This window comes from Erpetoichthys calabaricus, chromosome 3, assembly GCF_900747795.2.
Source record: "Erpetoichthys calabaricus chromosome 3, fErpCal1.3, whole genome shotgun sequence".
NCBI lineage: Eukaryota > Metazoa > Chordata > Cladistia > Polypteriformes > Polypteridae > Erpetoichthys > Erpetoichthys calabaricus.
In genome coordinates this window covers 35103779-35119448 of record NC_041396.2, presented here as the reverse complement: position 1 = coordinate 35119448, position 15670 = coordinate 35103779, and the positions used below count along the sequence as shown (strand labels likewise).

Below are 15670 nucleotides of genomic sequence, written 5' to 3'. Positions count from 1 at the left end.
TCGCAAAATCAACTGGAATGTTCAAGCAAATTCTAGAAAAAAAGCAGATTTAAATCTGTTAAGTAGTTCTCTCATGAAAAGCGGACAGACATATAGACAGAGAGAAGTTGGATTTTATATATAGAGAGATGTAAACGTCTATGTTTGTAAGTGTGTGTCTGTTTGTCTGTCCGGCCCAGAAGTGCAAGACTACAGCATGACTCTCAAAGATAGCGACTCTGTCGCCAAAGAGAAACCGCTGAGAATAGAGAAATTCACTTAGCCACTGGTAGACAATGGAGGCAAGCACATCTGCAAAGCGAAACCTGGAGAAAAGAGAACCTTAAACACTAATTCACAACCGATGCGACTGATTGATTGAAGTGCCAGAATCCACGGTTTCTAGGAGCCTGGGCTTTTTACAGCATGGGCTTGCATAGCTAGTTATTAATAATAATAATAATAATAATAATAGTACATTTTATTTACAATATTTGCTTTAAAAAGTCCAAAAATGCCAGTTTGTGCACTCATTGGGTCCAGTCGATAAAAGTGTCACCTCACACACAAAGTGTATAGGAAAAAGCTCAGATGGATATCCCTCTGTAAGTTAAAATGAGACCATAAATGTAATCTGCACTACCCCTCCATTTGAGCTACTGAATTGGAAGTCCAAATAGCCCAGCACTTCATCCCAAATGCTGTGATTAGTCTCATGCCCCATTCCTTAAGGACACTGGCAGCTCATCTACTATCATCACTTTCCTCAGTATAAGACGAGTTCCACGTCTTCATTTACTGTGTCACTCAAAAGCCCAGTCCCAATGCACTCTCCATTTCACTCGATCCAAAGACCTTTCCCTGTTTCCTCTCTTCATTATAATCAGGACTCAGTCCGTGAACCTCTCCTCTCGCCCCTGTGAACCAACCTGTTACAACCCACGGCACTTGGGGTTCCACACACACAACACAAGGAATGAATGCAAAGAATATAACAACACAAAACATGAATAAATAAAAACATGGTTTTACATAAAGGCAAACCAAAGACAGACTTGACAAATAACAGAAACTTAGAAAACAGCAAAAACACATGAGAAATAAACTTAAGTGAGCATGAATAACCCTGGCTGAACCATAACAGGCAGCCATGGGGTAAGTGGGTTAACTGCCCTGAGTTTGCGTGTAAACATCAAAAGAGAAGAGGACAAGGCATTGCTTTAAAACAAGGATTTAACCAATGTGTCACTCCTATACCGAGGGGGACTCTATCTTGTTTTGTGACTTACTGGGCAGGGGGCTGGACTGGAATACAGCAGGATGTAATGTCAATCCCAATCACTGACCAGGGCCACTTCTTGCCATAAAGGAGCTAAATAACTGCTTAGGGCTCTGTGGACTGTCCGGGGAACTCCAAGCCACACAGAGAAGAGGGAGACCTGAGGCGGGAAAAGAAAGTCATAAACAGGTATAATACTTACGTTCCCAAAAAAGACTACAGGTGGTCTTACCATCCAATTGTGTATTACTGTAAAGTGTTACAGTGTAATTTTAAAATGACTTGGCCTGAAAAGTGCTACCTAATCTGAACAATGTAGTTGTAAACAACATTTATTTATATAGCACATTTTCATACAAATAATGTCGCTCAAAGTGCTTTACATGATGAAGAAAGAGAAAAAGACAAAGTAAGAATTAAAATAAGAGAACACTAATTAACATAGAATAAAAGTAAGGTCCTATGGCCAGGGAGGACAGAAAAAAACAAAAAAAACTCCAGACGGCTGGAGAAAAAATAAAATCTGCAGGGGTTCAGAGGCCACGAGACCACCCAGCCCCCTCTAGGCATTCTACCTAACATAAATGATCAGTCCTCAGTCCTAAAGTGACTTGAGATGGTGCTTGTCCTGATAGAAGCTATATAAAATGAACAATGCAGTGATAGAGTGACTTGGGATGGTGTTTGTCCTAAAAAATGAATGATGTAACTGTAAAGTGACTTGTAAGGTTACCTACCTTGAAGCATGCTATATGAAATGAAATATTGTCATTGTTGACTTGGAGGAAGGATTAAACACTACCCCTCCTTTCTTTCTTTCTTTCTTTCTTTCTTTCTTTCTTTCTTTCTTTCTTTCTTTGACCCATACCCCCCTCTGTCTCCTGTAGCCAGCTGCCTCCTAAATTTCCAGGAGTCTCGCAGCAGGCCGCACTTTGAAAGTGTAACGGCGAGAGAGGCGCACATCACAGGCCCAGCAGCCCCAGTCCCTAATGGCTTTAACTCGAAGCCGTTTGGTTTTCGAGAGCAGCGCTTAGGCGTCACTATCTCTGCGGTGCTTTTCGTGCTCTGTGCATAAAGAGCGTCCCTGAGGAACACAGATTGCCGCTTGCGGTTATTTATGTGGAAAAGGGATCATTGGAGCTCGTCTGTCGGCCCGCTTTTGAGGCTTTTCGCAGTTTCCGCTGTTAGGATTCGCCGCTGCAGTCTATGCTTCCCTCTGTAGTTGCGGCGATCTTCGGATAATCCGCTAAATCGCACACACAATAGCGAATGCGAAACCGTGCCGTGCCAAAAATAGAAGAAAGTGTCGAGAAACACCTCTTTATAAAACGGCGCCTTTGAACCACAGCTGAAGAAAGTCTCCCTCCTCTCAGGAAATAAACGCCCGGCGGGATTAAGGGCTGACCCCGTGTGGCTCCATTATTATACCCCTACTAGCTCATTGCCACAGTACAACATCAAAGTGGGCAGGTTAATGGAGCCTGAAACCCCATCCTCTGGTGCGCTTATTAATAAGCACATGCACGTCCACTTGGGGTCCTGACTGAGCTCAAAGCTCAGCTTGCAGCCCCAGTTTAAAAAGGAAACCAAACTACCCACACAAAGGGGGACATAATGTCTGCACACTTATATACTGAGCCCAGGTGCCACCATAGCTGAGTAATCCAAAGAAGTTTTAAAGACCCCTAGATGATTGTCAGGGCTTAGACAATGAGTCCCTGTAACACTCTTATCACCTTAGAGTTCTTGAGAGAAGGCTTTGTGACATCAGGGGACCACAATTTCACTCACTCTGTGACTGACTCCCCTTGTCACCCCGAGAGAGCCTCATGTCTTATTGTTATAGAAGAGACTTTGTGACACCAGGGTACCCTGATCACTCTCTCTGTGTCACCCTGCAAGTCACCTTGATTTCTTCTGTTACCAATGCCATCTCGTACTATTGCCCCAAGGTCCTGTTTGTTCCTTTGAGCCACTTTCCTCCAGTCCTTCAGTTTCAGCGTAGCCCACCACCTCCATTCACTCGGCCAGTGACTTCCACTGTCAGCCTGACTTTTGCATGACTTTCCTTGGTCCAGTTACAGCCAGGGGAATGACCCCCTGTGCCACACACAATTGAACTTCTTGTGCTTTCCTCTGCATTTCTTCATCTCCCTTGTGACACTCAACAGTCATTTGTGAGATGGGACAATCTGGATGTAGACTCACTGACCCCTTGTGACAATCAAAAGTCATCTATATGACATTGACAAGTTCCAGTCCAGCTCAAGGTGTCACCTTTCTTTGTGATATTACAGAGGGGGCTGGCTGGGTGACACTAAGTGACTGCAGTCTGTTTCAGTCCATTGGTGATATCTCAGATCCTTGTACTTCTGGAATGTCTGAGGAAGCTCCAAATATCCCTGTTATCATGTCACCTTTGTGCACTTGACACACCAGGAGGCCACCATCTCCACTCATCCATCTATGCACTGACTTTGTCACCCTTTGTATTTGTTTGGGCTTCATTAATTCAGTTCTAGCAGAGAGACTGACCCCTTTATTGTCTCTTTGATTTGGTGCATCGGTCTCAATTAAAGTTAATAAAACTCCATCCATCCATCCTTTAAACTCGCCTTATCCTAAGAAGGTTCTCCCTTCTTCAAGTAGTTTCCAGTTTTGTGCTTTAGAGGGAATTGTGGGGTAACAGGATGGGTCCCAGCTCAGTAATTGATTCCTCAGGCCACTGTAAGTGAGTGTCTCCATTTTCTTATGTTTTATGGATTATTCCCCAGATTAGCACTCTTAGCCACATTCACCCTGCGAGTCTCATCTTGATGTTATGTTTTACAGAAGACTGTGACACCAGGAAATCCTTCTGCATGGCATATTTCTTCACTTTCTTCTATTTCAGAGGAGGCTTTGAGACCCCAGGAAGCCACAGATTTGCTCACTTAGTCCCTAATGCCCTTATCAGTGTGGCACCTATGGGTTCCTGTGCAAAAATCAAGCACAGATTCCCCAATTCATTTCATTTGAGTGCCTCACTTAGTTATATTTTAGAGGCATAAATGACACCACAAGTCTTGCCACTGTCCTTTTGCATCATACTCCCCACTTTCTTGTACTTTACAGGAGGCCCCAGGTTTGCTCAGGTAGTTACTGGCCCCCTGGGTCACTACCCACTTTGTTTTATGTCACAGGAGGCTGTTTGACTTGAGGAGGCCCCACGTTTGCTTAGCCACTACCTGTCCATGTCAACCTAAATGCTTCACCTCAATTTTATAATTAACTTTGGACCTTGTGACGCCAGGAAGCCCCAAATTTGTTCATTTAACCACTAACACCCAGGTCACTAGTCGATTTCTTATACTTTAGAGTAGTCGGTGGTGCACCAGAAGATTCCTGTCCCAACTCAGACACAGATACCCTGAGTCATTCTGTTTAAGGGTCTCACTTTGTTTTAGTGTAGAGGAAGCTTTAATAACAGCAAGCCTGGCCATTGACAGTTTCCAGAAGACTCCTCACTTTCTTAAACTTTAGAGGGGACACCAGGTTTGCTCACCTGGCTTCTGACTCTTGGGTCACTTACCGCTTTCTTAACACGCCACAGGGAGGCTGTTTGACTCCAGGAGGCCCCACATTTGCTCATCCACTGGCTCCCCATGTCACCCTAAATGATCCACCTCACCTTTTATTTTACATTAAGGACATGTGACATCAGGAGCTCCCAGGTTTACTAACTTAGCTACCAACTCCCTGGGTCACTTCTTACTTTCTTCTGTTTAAAAAAGGGCAGCATGGGGACACAATGGCTAACACTGCCTCACAGCTCCAGAGGTCCTGATTCTCATCCCATCTCTTGAGCACTGTCTGCGTTGGGTTAAGATGATCTACTTGTGTCCCAAGTGCTCTGGTTTTCAGTTTAGGGTAGTTGGTAATTCCAACTTGGTCTGATGTGAATGTGAGGATGATTGTGCATTGTGGTAGACTGGCATCCCACTTATGGTTAACAGCCATCGTGTGCACAATGTCTTCAGAATAGCCACTGATACCCCACAGCCCAAAGCTGGATGAGCTGGTTCAAAAATGATAGATGTCACCCCAAGAACTTCTAGACCTGACCCCCCGGGGTCACCCTGAATGAACCTCCTCACGTCTGTTATGGAGTTTGGCAGGAGGCACAGTAACAGTAGTGCTGGACGACCCCCCACTCTTCATGGCCCTCGGTGATCTAATATACTCTTGTATCAAAAGGAAACACCTAAAAGAGCCACACGTGTTTCATGTAACATGACGACCTTAAGCGTTGTTTTATTTTCTCTTTTGAGTCGAATAAAGCTCCCCTCTCTTTCTCCCTGGCTCTGTCTCTTTGTGTGCCATTGTATTAGTTTAAGCCTATTAATAATGGAATCACTTCAGCTTTCTATTAGCCTAATCCTGTTAAGCTCTCTCAGTCGCAGCACCATCTCTGCAGTAGACACTCTGAGTGGAGCTGCATTGACTTGCAAGACAGTTCCCCTGTTTGTAAAAACCAGCACTAAATGTCTCCTTCAATCCCAAATTCGGTCGTTTTTCGTTTTTTTATTTAAACAAACTCATGAATGTACAGCCTTTTTGGGTGAAGGATAGGTGATTCAATCAGTGTGAGTCACAATGAGCACAATGGGACCAGCCTTCTGGTAATTCAGCACTTTGACCACTAGGGGGCCACACTGCCTGACTTCTCTTTGTTACCTGCAGCAAGCGGCTGAGATAGCAAGTTACAAAATGAAGGCACGGAGGCCTAGATAACTAATTGGAAAGTTGGAGCATTCCTACATTTTGTTTATTGCCTCTAAGAAATATTTTTGTTTATTAATTATTTTTGTACCAGTCATTCATATTTAGAAATAACAGGGATAATGGAATGTAATTATATGTGTCATTAGAATACATAATATGTTGGGTAATCGCATGTTATGTAGTCCAAATAGCTTGTGTTGGCTTTTATAGACGGCAGATGGCAATTTAAGTGATGTAAAAGTGGTATCGGCTGAAGTTTTACTGTTAGTTGTTGGTTATGAAGGGTTTATGGCTGACTGTGGTTTGTATTTCTTAAACATAACAGTTCTGAAGGAAGTGCTCAATGGTGAGTTACAGTCTTTGGTGGAATCTGCCCTTGCATACTAAGCTGACATGATGACGAGTTCCCATCTGTGTGCCCAGCTCTCCTGCCACTTCAATGTATTGGAGATCCATTTTACTGTCAGGAGTGGCTAATTGGACATGTAAAGAAAGAAAATGCAAAAGTTAACAATACTCTATCCTTCTATCCAACGTCTAAACCTGCTCTATCCTGAGGAGGGTCGCGGGGCCTGTCTCATAAATCCTAGAGTGCAAAACCGGAACAGTCCATGGACTTGTGTTGGATGGGTACTAAAATTTTGACTTTGGTATCGATATGAGTTTTTGAACCTCAGAACGGGTACCAAAACTTTTCAGAAACAAATAACGGATAACTTACCAAAACCTCCCTGTCTTATTCCAGCCTCCCTGGTGTGCATCACTTCCCTCTTGAGAACCGTCAAGTCCCACTCGTGTTGAAGCAATGAGGCAGGTGTGGATCCCAACCCGTGAAGCTCCCAACACATGGAACCTTAAAGGGGGAATGACCATGAAGAGCTGATCATGTCACGTCCAAAGCGTTAACCACAATGCTACACCGTCTGCCAGTCGCTCAACTTACACTTGGGGTGACCTCTCTTAGGATTTTGCAAAACCTCAACCAAACATTTCTTTGTGTTGACACATAAAACCGGGCAGACCACTTCTGGACAGTGCTTGGTCACTAAGATGAGCTTCCAGCTTCAGATGACAGTCTGGTAGGGCATGAGAGCTTGTTTGTTCTCATTGGAGAAACTCACCCGTGGACACACTCCATGTCCACTACTGCCTTGATTTCATGTCTCTGTAATGACCTACAGTCCAGAAACGTTTGTGACGTTTTTTGTGAATAGTTTAATAAGATTTTCATACAGAACAAATTGAAAAGTCCATGTGAGCGGACTTTTGGGACTTCCCTCTTATGTGTTGGCCTCTCCTCTTTCCATCACTGTCAAATCCCTAAATGGTTACAACATTGTGATTTCCTTTTTCTTTCCCAGAATCTTCCTTTATTGCTTATTAGAGTCAGCGTCACAGTAGAGGAGAACTCATACAATGCAAATAAAAGTGACAACAGGCAAAGGGTGAGCGTTGTGATTTGAACCCAGGACTATGGGGCCGCTTCATTTGCAAAGCAATATTATTTATTTAGTATTAGACAGTTTTACATTCATTTATTTTTGATGCGACATTTTAAAAGACAAGGCAGCTGTCAAATGAGCCGATGACTAAATTAAGTGGCGTCAATACAGAAATACGTACAGTTAAGTAAGTCAAAACAAATGAATAAAAGAAGAACTGCAGTATTGATCTGTTTGGGTTTTATCCTCCATAGAATTCTGTTTGCGACAGTTTGAAGGGGTTACATTGCAGGGCACTCCCCCCCCACACCTACCTTGATGCAGGCTGATCAGATAACAGCTCGTTGCCTTCATTATGAATAGCCTGGGAAGACCGGGGGAGCAAGCCTGGTCAGGACAGTACCTTTCCTGGAACGCTAGATGCCAGCCCCCCTGGGTTGCAGTGGTATTTAGGACTCCCGCAGGGCTTCATGGGAGTTGGAGTTTAATGCTGCCCTGTTGGGATCCATGGGTGCCGCCAGGGGGTGCTGCAACATCTGCTGAGCCCTGGAAAGCAGCTCTTCTGCCACACCTGAAAGTGTTCCCAGATATAGGTCATCAAACACCTGGAGCACTTCCAGGTGGGCTATAAAAGGAGCCAGCAGCCACCACTTCAGGGAGCCAGAGTCGGGAGGAGGGAGACAAAGCTTGCCGGGGGGGAGTGGAGGAGAAAAGAGAAGAAGAAAGTTAAAGAATTGTGTTTGTGTTTGGGACTCTGTTGTGGGCGCGTGGGAATGGCGAAGACATTGTCCTCGAGCGAATAGAAAATAAAAACAGGTTGTGTTTTTATAAGTGTGCCTCCTGCGTCTGTCTGAGTCGGGTTAAGTGCTGGTATAGCGCCATCTATTGTCACACCATATAGGATGGCGCTGAGACAACCATCCATATGGTGTTTGGAGACAGCAAGAGCTTTACCATGCAAGTGGCAGCACAACAAGGTTCAGTCCTAAGCTCTTTACAAAACTAAGATGATGATGGTACAGTAGGTGCCAAATATGGTACTGTAGAAGAATCCGGAAGGTGGCAATGCAGGGTATGCAGTAAAGGGATAGGTTCAAGCTCATTGTCAAGTACACAGAATGTGAGAAATGAGTTCACCAAAAAATGTAGCATCATAAAAGGGAAGCTGACAAAGAACAGAATCTCCTTCACGTGTAGAAGATGCAGCCATGTGACCTCGCAGACCATCAGCAACACAGCAGACCTGAAGGTGATACACAATTAGAATGAGTCGATACGTTTTGTCATTTTGGCAATGTGCTGGACTGTACTGGTGGGGTGGATTCAGCAATGACCATCACCTTGAGATGGAGTTGCCAAAATTTAGAGAACTATTGGTGTTCAAGGCAACTTCACTAAAAATGAAAGGGAATATTTCTTCCACTTGTGTACGAGGCTGTATGATTTATAGCAGTGAGTCCCGGGTGTTAAAATCTGAACACCTGAGGACTGAGATGTGTACAGTAAGATGGGTGTGTGAAGTGTCAGTGAAAGACAGATTGAGGACCGAAGATGTACACAGCAGAGTGAATGTTGAACCTATCAGGACTATCTTGCTGTGGTATGAGGATGATGACAGCTTGATGAAGCTATGTCAGTGGATGGTAAGAGGACTAGAGGTGGGCCGAAGAAATGCTGGAGTGATGAGGTGAAAGTATATATGAAGAAAATGCCCTTACAGATGCTGATACACATGACTGAAGTCGAGGGAATTTGGAGTAAAACGGCCAACCTGGGTTATCTTGGAAACCAGCAGTGCAACCAAACAAATGATGATGATGATGACGTAAAATGTGTTCATTTTGCAAAAAGTGTCACTTAGCTGTAAATAGTGCCCTGGGAATGGCCTTCCACCCCAAAAGAGGAGGAGTGCTGACTGAAGGCCCAACATGTCACCTGCTGATTAGCTGAATGGCCTATTCAAGTAAAACAACAGTTCACAGTTCCTTTAATGTCTGTGCTTGAAGTTACCGCTGTATGCATTGTGCCCCTTACGTCTCAGAGTGGTAATTGAACCCCTGACAGGTAATCCTGAGTGTCACGAGAAGCCATTCCCATCCAAGATGAGAGTCGGTGGTTTCTTCTCCATTATGGTGTTCTTAAGACTGTGACTTGAAAGCTATGAAGCTGCAGGTTTGAACCCTTTTTTGCTTCCACCTGCCTCCTTCCATTTGGCTTTGATAGTGTAAAGGGAAGATACAGTATGACAGTTTTGCTGTTTTCTTACAGGCCCTCTTTTATTCGCAGAGTAGCATGAATTTTGGGTGGGTTACAAAGCATCTCGTCTGAATGTTTTGGTTTGGTGAGCTCTTTTAGCTTAGGCTGTACAGAATCGGCCCAGCGCTGAGGCTGAGATCACTAATTGAAACGCCAGCTGACATCTCATGCTTACAACATTTTGATTTAAATGAAAAAGTACTTCCATGCTTGGCATGTTAATAACACTTAAGTATATACAAACAAATCTAAATTGGCCTCATGAGAGCGTGAGTGTATGTGTGCGCGAGTGTGTGTGAGTGATTGAGCTCTGGCGCTCTTGTTTGTGCTCAGTGCTGCAAGGTTAGGCGCTGGCCCACCACAACCATGAAGTAAACAGTTTAGAAAAAGGCTGGATGGACAGAGGAGTGACATCAAGGTGCTTCACCCCCTGTGCTATCATGACTGAGTGTTGCCCCTCATGGATCAGTGCTAGGACCACTACTATTTTTAAAATATATCAATGATCTTCAGAGGAATATAAACAACAAGCTGGTTAAATTTGCAGATCATATCAAGCTAGGTGCATTGGCAGATGATCTGGAATCAGTTGAATCATTACAAAAGGTCTTGGACAGCATACAAGCTTGGGCAGATTTGTGGCAGGTGAAATTTAATGTCATAAAATGTAAAGTGTTAACATGTAGGAAGGTAAAATGTTAGGTTTGAATTTGCACACAATGGGAGATCTGAAAATTGAAAGTACACCTTATGAGAAGGAGATAGGAGTCGTAGTGGACTATCAACTACCAGATAGTGTTCAGAAGCCATTAAGAAGGCTAACAGAATGTCAGGTTATATAGCGCCTTGGTGTATGGAGTACAAGTCAAAGGAGGTTCTGCTCGAGCTTTATAACACACTGGTAAGGCCTCATCTGAAGTCCTGTGTACAGTTTTGGTCTCCAGGCTACAAAAAGGACATAGCAGCACTAGAGAAGGTCCAGAGAAGAGCGATTAGCCTGATCACAGGGCTACAAGGGATGAGTTATGAGGAAAGATTAAAAGAGCTGAGCTTTTACAGTTTAAGAACAAGAAGATTAAGAGGAGACACGAGTGAAGTGTTTAAAATTATGAAGGGAATTAGTAAAGTGGATCAAGACTTTAAAATGAGTTTGTTAAAAACACGGGGAAACACAGTTGGAAACTTATTTAGAGTAAATATTCACACAAACATTAGTAGTTTTTCTTCACACAGAGAACAACAGGCACATGGAATTAGTGACCAAAAGAGAGTAGGACTTTAAGGACCTTCAAAACTTGACTTGATGTTATTTTGGAGGAATTAGGTGGGTAGGACTGGTGAGCTATGTTAGGCTGAATGGCCTGTTGTCGTGAATTTTTTTTTTTTAATATTCTGATCTGAATCTTCTCCCTTTTCAATCCATTCTGGATCACTTCCTGCTCTACAGCCAGTAGTGCTGGATATTCTTTCATGTGACATATTCCTGGAGTGACCTGATGATCCCTTTTAGTAAAGGAGACACATAGAAGAGCCTCATGTGTTTCATGTAAGAGGACCACATGTGCGGTTTTACTTTCTCTTTGCAGCCGAGTTCAGCTATTCTCACTTCTTCCGTCAATCTGATTCTTTTAGTGTTATTGTATTATTAAGGACATCATTTCAGCTTTTTAATGGTGAGTTGAATTTAAAGGCGGCAGGATGGCATAGTGGTTTATGCAGCTTTCCTCATAGCACCAGTGTCCGTGATTCATATGCTGTCCTGGTCACTCTTTCTGTGGTGTTTGTACATTCAGATTCCTACAAGTACCCTCACAACCCCAAAAACAAACACGTTAGGATGATTGTCAACTTTTAAGTTGTCTCTGCCAGTGAGGAAAGGAGTGTGTGTGTGTGTGTGTGCATAGGAGTGCCCATTGCTGACTGGCATCCCTCCTTGACTTCTTTTTTTGTTTTTTTTTTTCTTATTGAGTGATTTCACAGTTAACTTTAAAAAAGCAGACCGAGTGCAACTAAATGCCTCATGTGTTTTTCACTTTAATATATAAAAAAAGCAATTAAGACATAATTGAAAATGTGTGAACTTTGTTAATGAAGCACCTGCACTACTGCTACTGTTTTAATGACATTTGTCTTCGCTGTCTTTGTTTGGCATCCATGGCAGACGAACTGGCTTGTGGTGAAGTGCTGTCCAGCCACTGGTGCTGAATTGCTTTCTTGGCTATCCCTAGAAAGCAGGGGTCCCCAACTCCAGTCCTGGAGGGCCACAGTGGCTACAGGTTTTCATTCAAACCCATTTCTTAATTAGTGACCTGTTTTTGCAGCTAATTAACTCTTTTTGAATTAATTTTAATTGACTTGCTCTTGAAGACTCGGATCCCTTAGCTGTTTCTTTTTCCTTAGTTAGCAGGTAAACAATAATGAGATACAAAATGAGACTAACTAACCTGTGTACATCACACAATATCTGAAAATAAAGAAAGGTGAAGGTCTCAGGGATAATGATCTGCTCAGGTCCACAAAACATTAGATGGTTTTCTTTTAAAAAAAGAAAATCAACAATTTCAGAAATGTATGCCATTGGTCAATGAGAGCAGCAACAAGCCATGGAATTAAAGAACGGGTTTAATTAACAACAAGACTCGGCGCCTAATGGAGCAACTGGTGTGAGTTTGACGCCCTGACTTAGTTGGTCTTCCGTTGGCTCCTTCACTTCACATTTCATTTCTGTTTGGGTGCCACTTAAGGAAAGAAATGTAAGCAAATCAGAGGAATGATGAAGAAATTCAGGGAAACAAATCTTAAAAAAACAAATCAATTAAAATGAAAGGAAAAGGAATTAATTAGCAGCAAAAACTGGTCTCCATTTAAGAAAAGGGTTAGAGTGAAAACCTGCAGCCACTGCAACCCTCCAGGACCGGAGTTAGAGGCCACTGATATAAGGTCACTCGACTCTGGTGTTTCCCAAACATTTTCTCCCAATGAGTTGACTCGCTGCTTGCAGGACGCTCACAACTGGATGACAAGTCATTGTCTGTGCTAGGCGGTGATGTGGAGGACAGCTTGAGTCTCACTTGAGTTAAAACGGGCATGTCTGTATTACAGCAGTAGCATTCACTAATTTATTTATGATGTGCTAACACATGGCTGACAGTAGGCCCTCTTCAAAAGAGCTGAAGAAAGCGCTCTCTCAAAAACCCATCTGTGAATTTCAGAGAAAACTGGACTATCCTTGACAAAAACAAAGGTGACCAGGGTCACTTATTAGTATTGTGTTGTGTTTTTGTATGAACTGCATTTTGAATGAGGTGATATGTGAAATACAGTTGAATTGACTGTGATAAACAAGCTTTCAAGTCCCCACTGCACTGAGAGAAATTTCCCTATTATGAGATGGTACTAGGGTGTTGTACCATGTTAGCCATTATGAATGCAGAGAAAAGCCAAGCAAAATGACACATTTTATTGGCTAACTAAAAAGATTACAATATGCAAGCTTTCGAGGCAACTCAGGCCCCTTCTTCAGGTTACATCTTGCCTGAAGAAGGGGCCTAAGTTGCCTCGAAAGCTTTCATATTGTAATCTTTTTAGTTAGCCAATAAAAGGTGTCATTTTGCTTGGTTTTTCCCTATTATGAGGTGTACTGCTTGTGGTGAAAAAGGCAGCATGAAAGAATAATAGACCAGAAGGTGAGGTAATGCCAAGTTCATTATGGAAACGTCAGTCCAATCTGGCATTAAATCAACTCATAGTTGGAAAATTGAAAGCAAAAAGTCATTTTCCAGAAAACATTACAAAGACACACACACATGCTAAAATTCAATCCACAATCTTGGATGATAAAGAAGTGCATGTCTTTGACCCTTATGTAGTTACATTAATGACGTCACCCAACTAGTAGTCCTGATATTTATGATTATGTACACAGAGATGGTGTCATGCATAAGAAAACAAATACGGCATCATGATAAGACACAGAAAGTGAGTAGGAACAAGACAGAATACATGTGTGTAAATGAGAGGGAGGTCAGTGGAATTGTGAGGATGCAGGGAGTAGAGTTGGCGAAGGTGGATGAGTTTAAATACTTGGGATCGACAGTACAGAGTAATGGGGATTGTGAAAGAGAAGTGAAAAAGAGTGCAGGCATGGCGGAGTGGGTGAAGAAGAGTGTCAGGAGTGATTTGTGACAGACGGATATCAGCAAGAGTGAAAGGAAAGGTCTACAGGACGGTAGAGAGACCAGCTATGTTATATGGGTTGGAGACGGTGGCACTGAACAGAAAGCAGGAGACAGAGCTGGAGGTGGCAGAGCTAAAGATGTAAGATATGCATTGAGTGTGACGAGGATGGACAGGATTAGAAATGAGGACATTAGAGGGTCAGCTCAAGTTGGACGGTTGGGAGACAAAGTCAGAGAGGCGAGATTGTGTTGGTTTGGACATGTGGAGAGGAGAGATGCTGGGTATATTGGGAGAAGGGTGCTAAGGATAGAGCTGCCAGGGAAGAGGAAAAGAGGAAGGCCTAAGAGAAGGTTTATGGATGTGGTGAGAGAGAACATGCGGGTGAAGGGTGTAACAGAACAAGATGCAGTGGACAGAAAGATATGGAAAAAGATGATCTGCTGTGGCGACCCCTAATGAGAGCAGCCTAAAGAAGAAGAAGATAAGACATGGAAAGTAATCAACCTAAATTATTATTGCTAAATATTTGGGTATGCTTTTATCCAAGGCATCTTACAGCATTGGAGATTCATTCCATTTTGTTGGTTTTCCCAATTGGAGCACATGCAAGTGATGAGACCTGTTCATGGTCACTCAGTGTCAGTAGTGGGGTTCAAACCCACAACCTGAGGCTTTGAAGTCCATCTGCCCATTTGCTTACTTGCTAATTGTCCTTGACATATTATTGTGGATGTCACCGTGGGCAATGTCAAGGTCCCTGGCCACTAATGCTTTGCATTTTGATAGGAACACAAGGGAGTCAAGTGAGAAGCAGAGATATGTTTGTGTTGGAGGGGGTGGCAGGTGCGGCCTTTAGCCTTGGGAGTGTCTTGGAGAAGATCAAACAAATGTTCTTCACTCTAAGCCTCTTGAGCCTTAAATAAGGTAAACGTGAGAATGTGATGTTCTGCTGTGCACCATCTTGAGCTCATTTGCTGCTGGTGATGGGCCATTTATTCTTTATCATTGGCGCAACACATCAAAATGGGACTAGGTATTAAACAACATCTGGTGGAGAGAAAAACCTGACGTCCATTGAATGAAGTCAGATGGTGCTGAATAACATTGTCAAGGTTTTCATTCCTTTGGGTAGAGCCTTATGAGAACTTCATCAGTTTAGTTAGCTCTTTGAGGAAGCAGTGCTTCCGTGGCCAGGTTCCGTAACAGTTCTATCTTGCTTTTGTTTCTACGGGATTAAATTAATTGTATGTAAAAGATGGAAGATCAGGACTTTGAGGCATGGGTTGATAGTTTCTGCTAAATGTGTCAGCCTGTGCATGGTCTTTCCTGCTTAGAATCCCAATGCTGGTGTGAAGGACCACTTTATTGTCTAACAAACTGACCAGGCCAACTGAATTGGAGCGTCGCATTCATTTTAGAGACTAGCAGTGTTGTCAGAAATCACTACAGGTGTGCAGCTCGTCCTCATTAAAGGTCTTCATTTCGGCTGGCATTTTAGCTCATTTGCATCTGCAAACAAGCCTACGAGGTTGGCACTGCACACATGCCAGCACTTTGGAATACGGGGATTTCAGACTGTCATGTAAAAGAAAAAATCTGGCAGAACATGTGAAATGACACCTTTCTCTGCTCTTCCTCCTCACAGGTGTTCCCGGAGGGACAGGTGCCAGCGGGCAGAGGAGCCTTTCCGATTTGCTGCCACCATTGATCAGTGTGTGAGGGTCGTAGTGCAGCCGGACAGCATTTCTGTCTCCGAGCACAGTGAGCTGGT

At 43.2% G+C, this 15670-nt stretch overlaps 1 protein-coding gene across 1 annotated transcript in view; it reads left to right on the top strand.

Annotated features, from left to right (window-relative positions):
• Positions 1–15670, top strand: part of plxna2 (plexin A2) — a 378156-nt gene that overhangs the window by 221662 nt on the left and 140824 nt on the right. Inside the window, 1 exon segment of the mRNA XM_051924812.1 lies at positions 15545–15668. Within this exon segment, the coding sequence (XP_051780772.1) occupies positions 15545–15668 (124 nt within the window).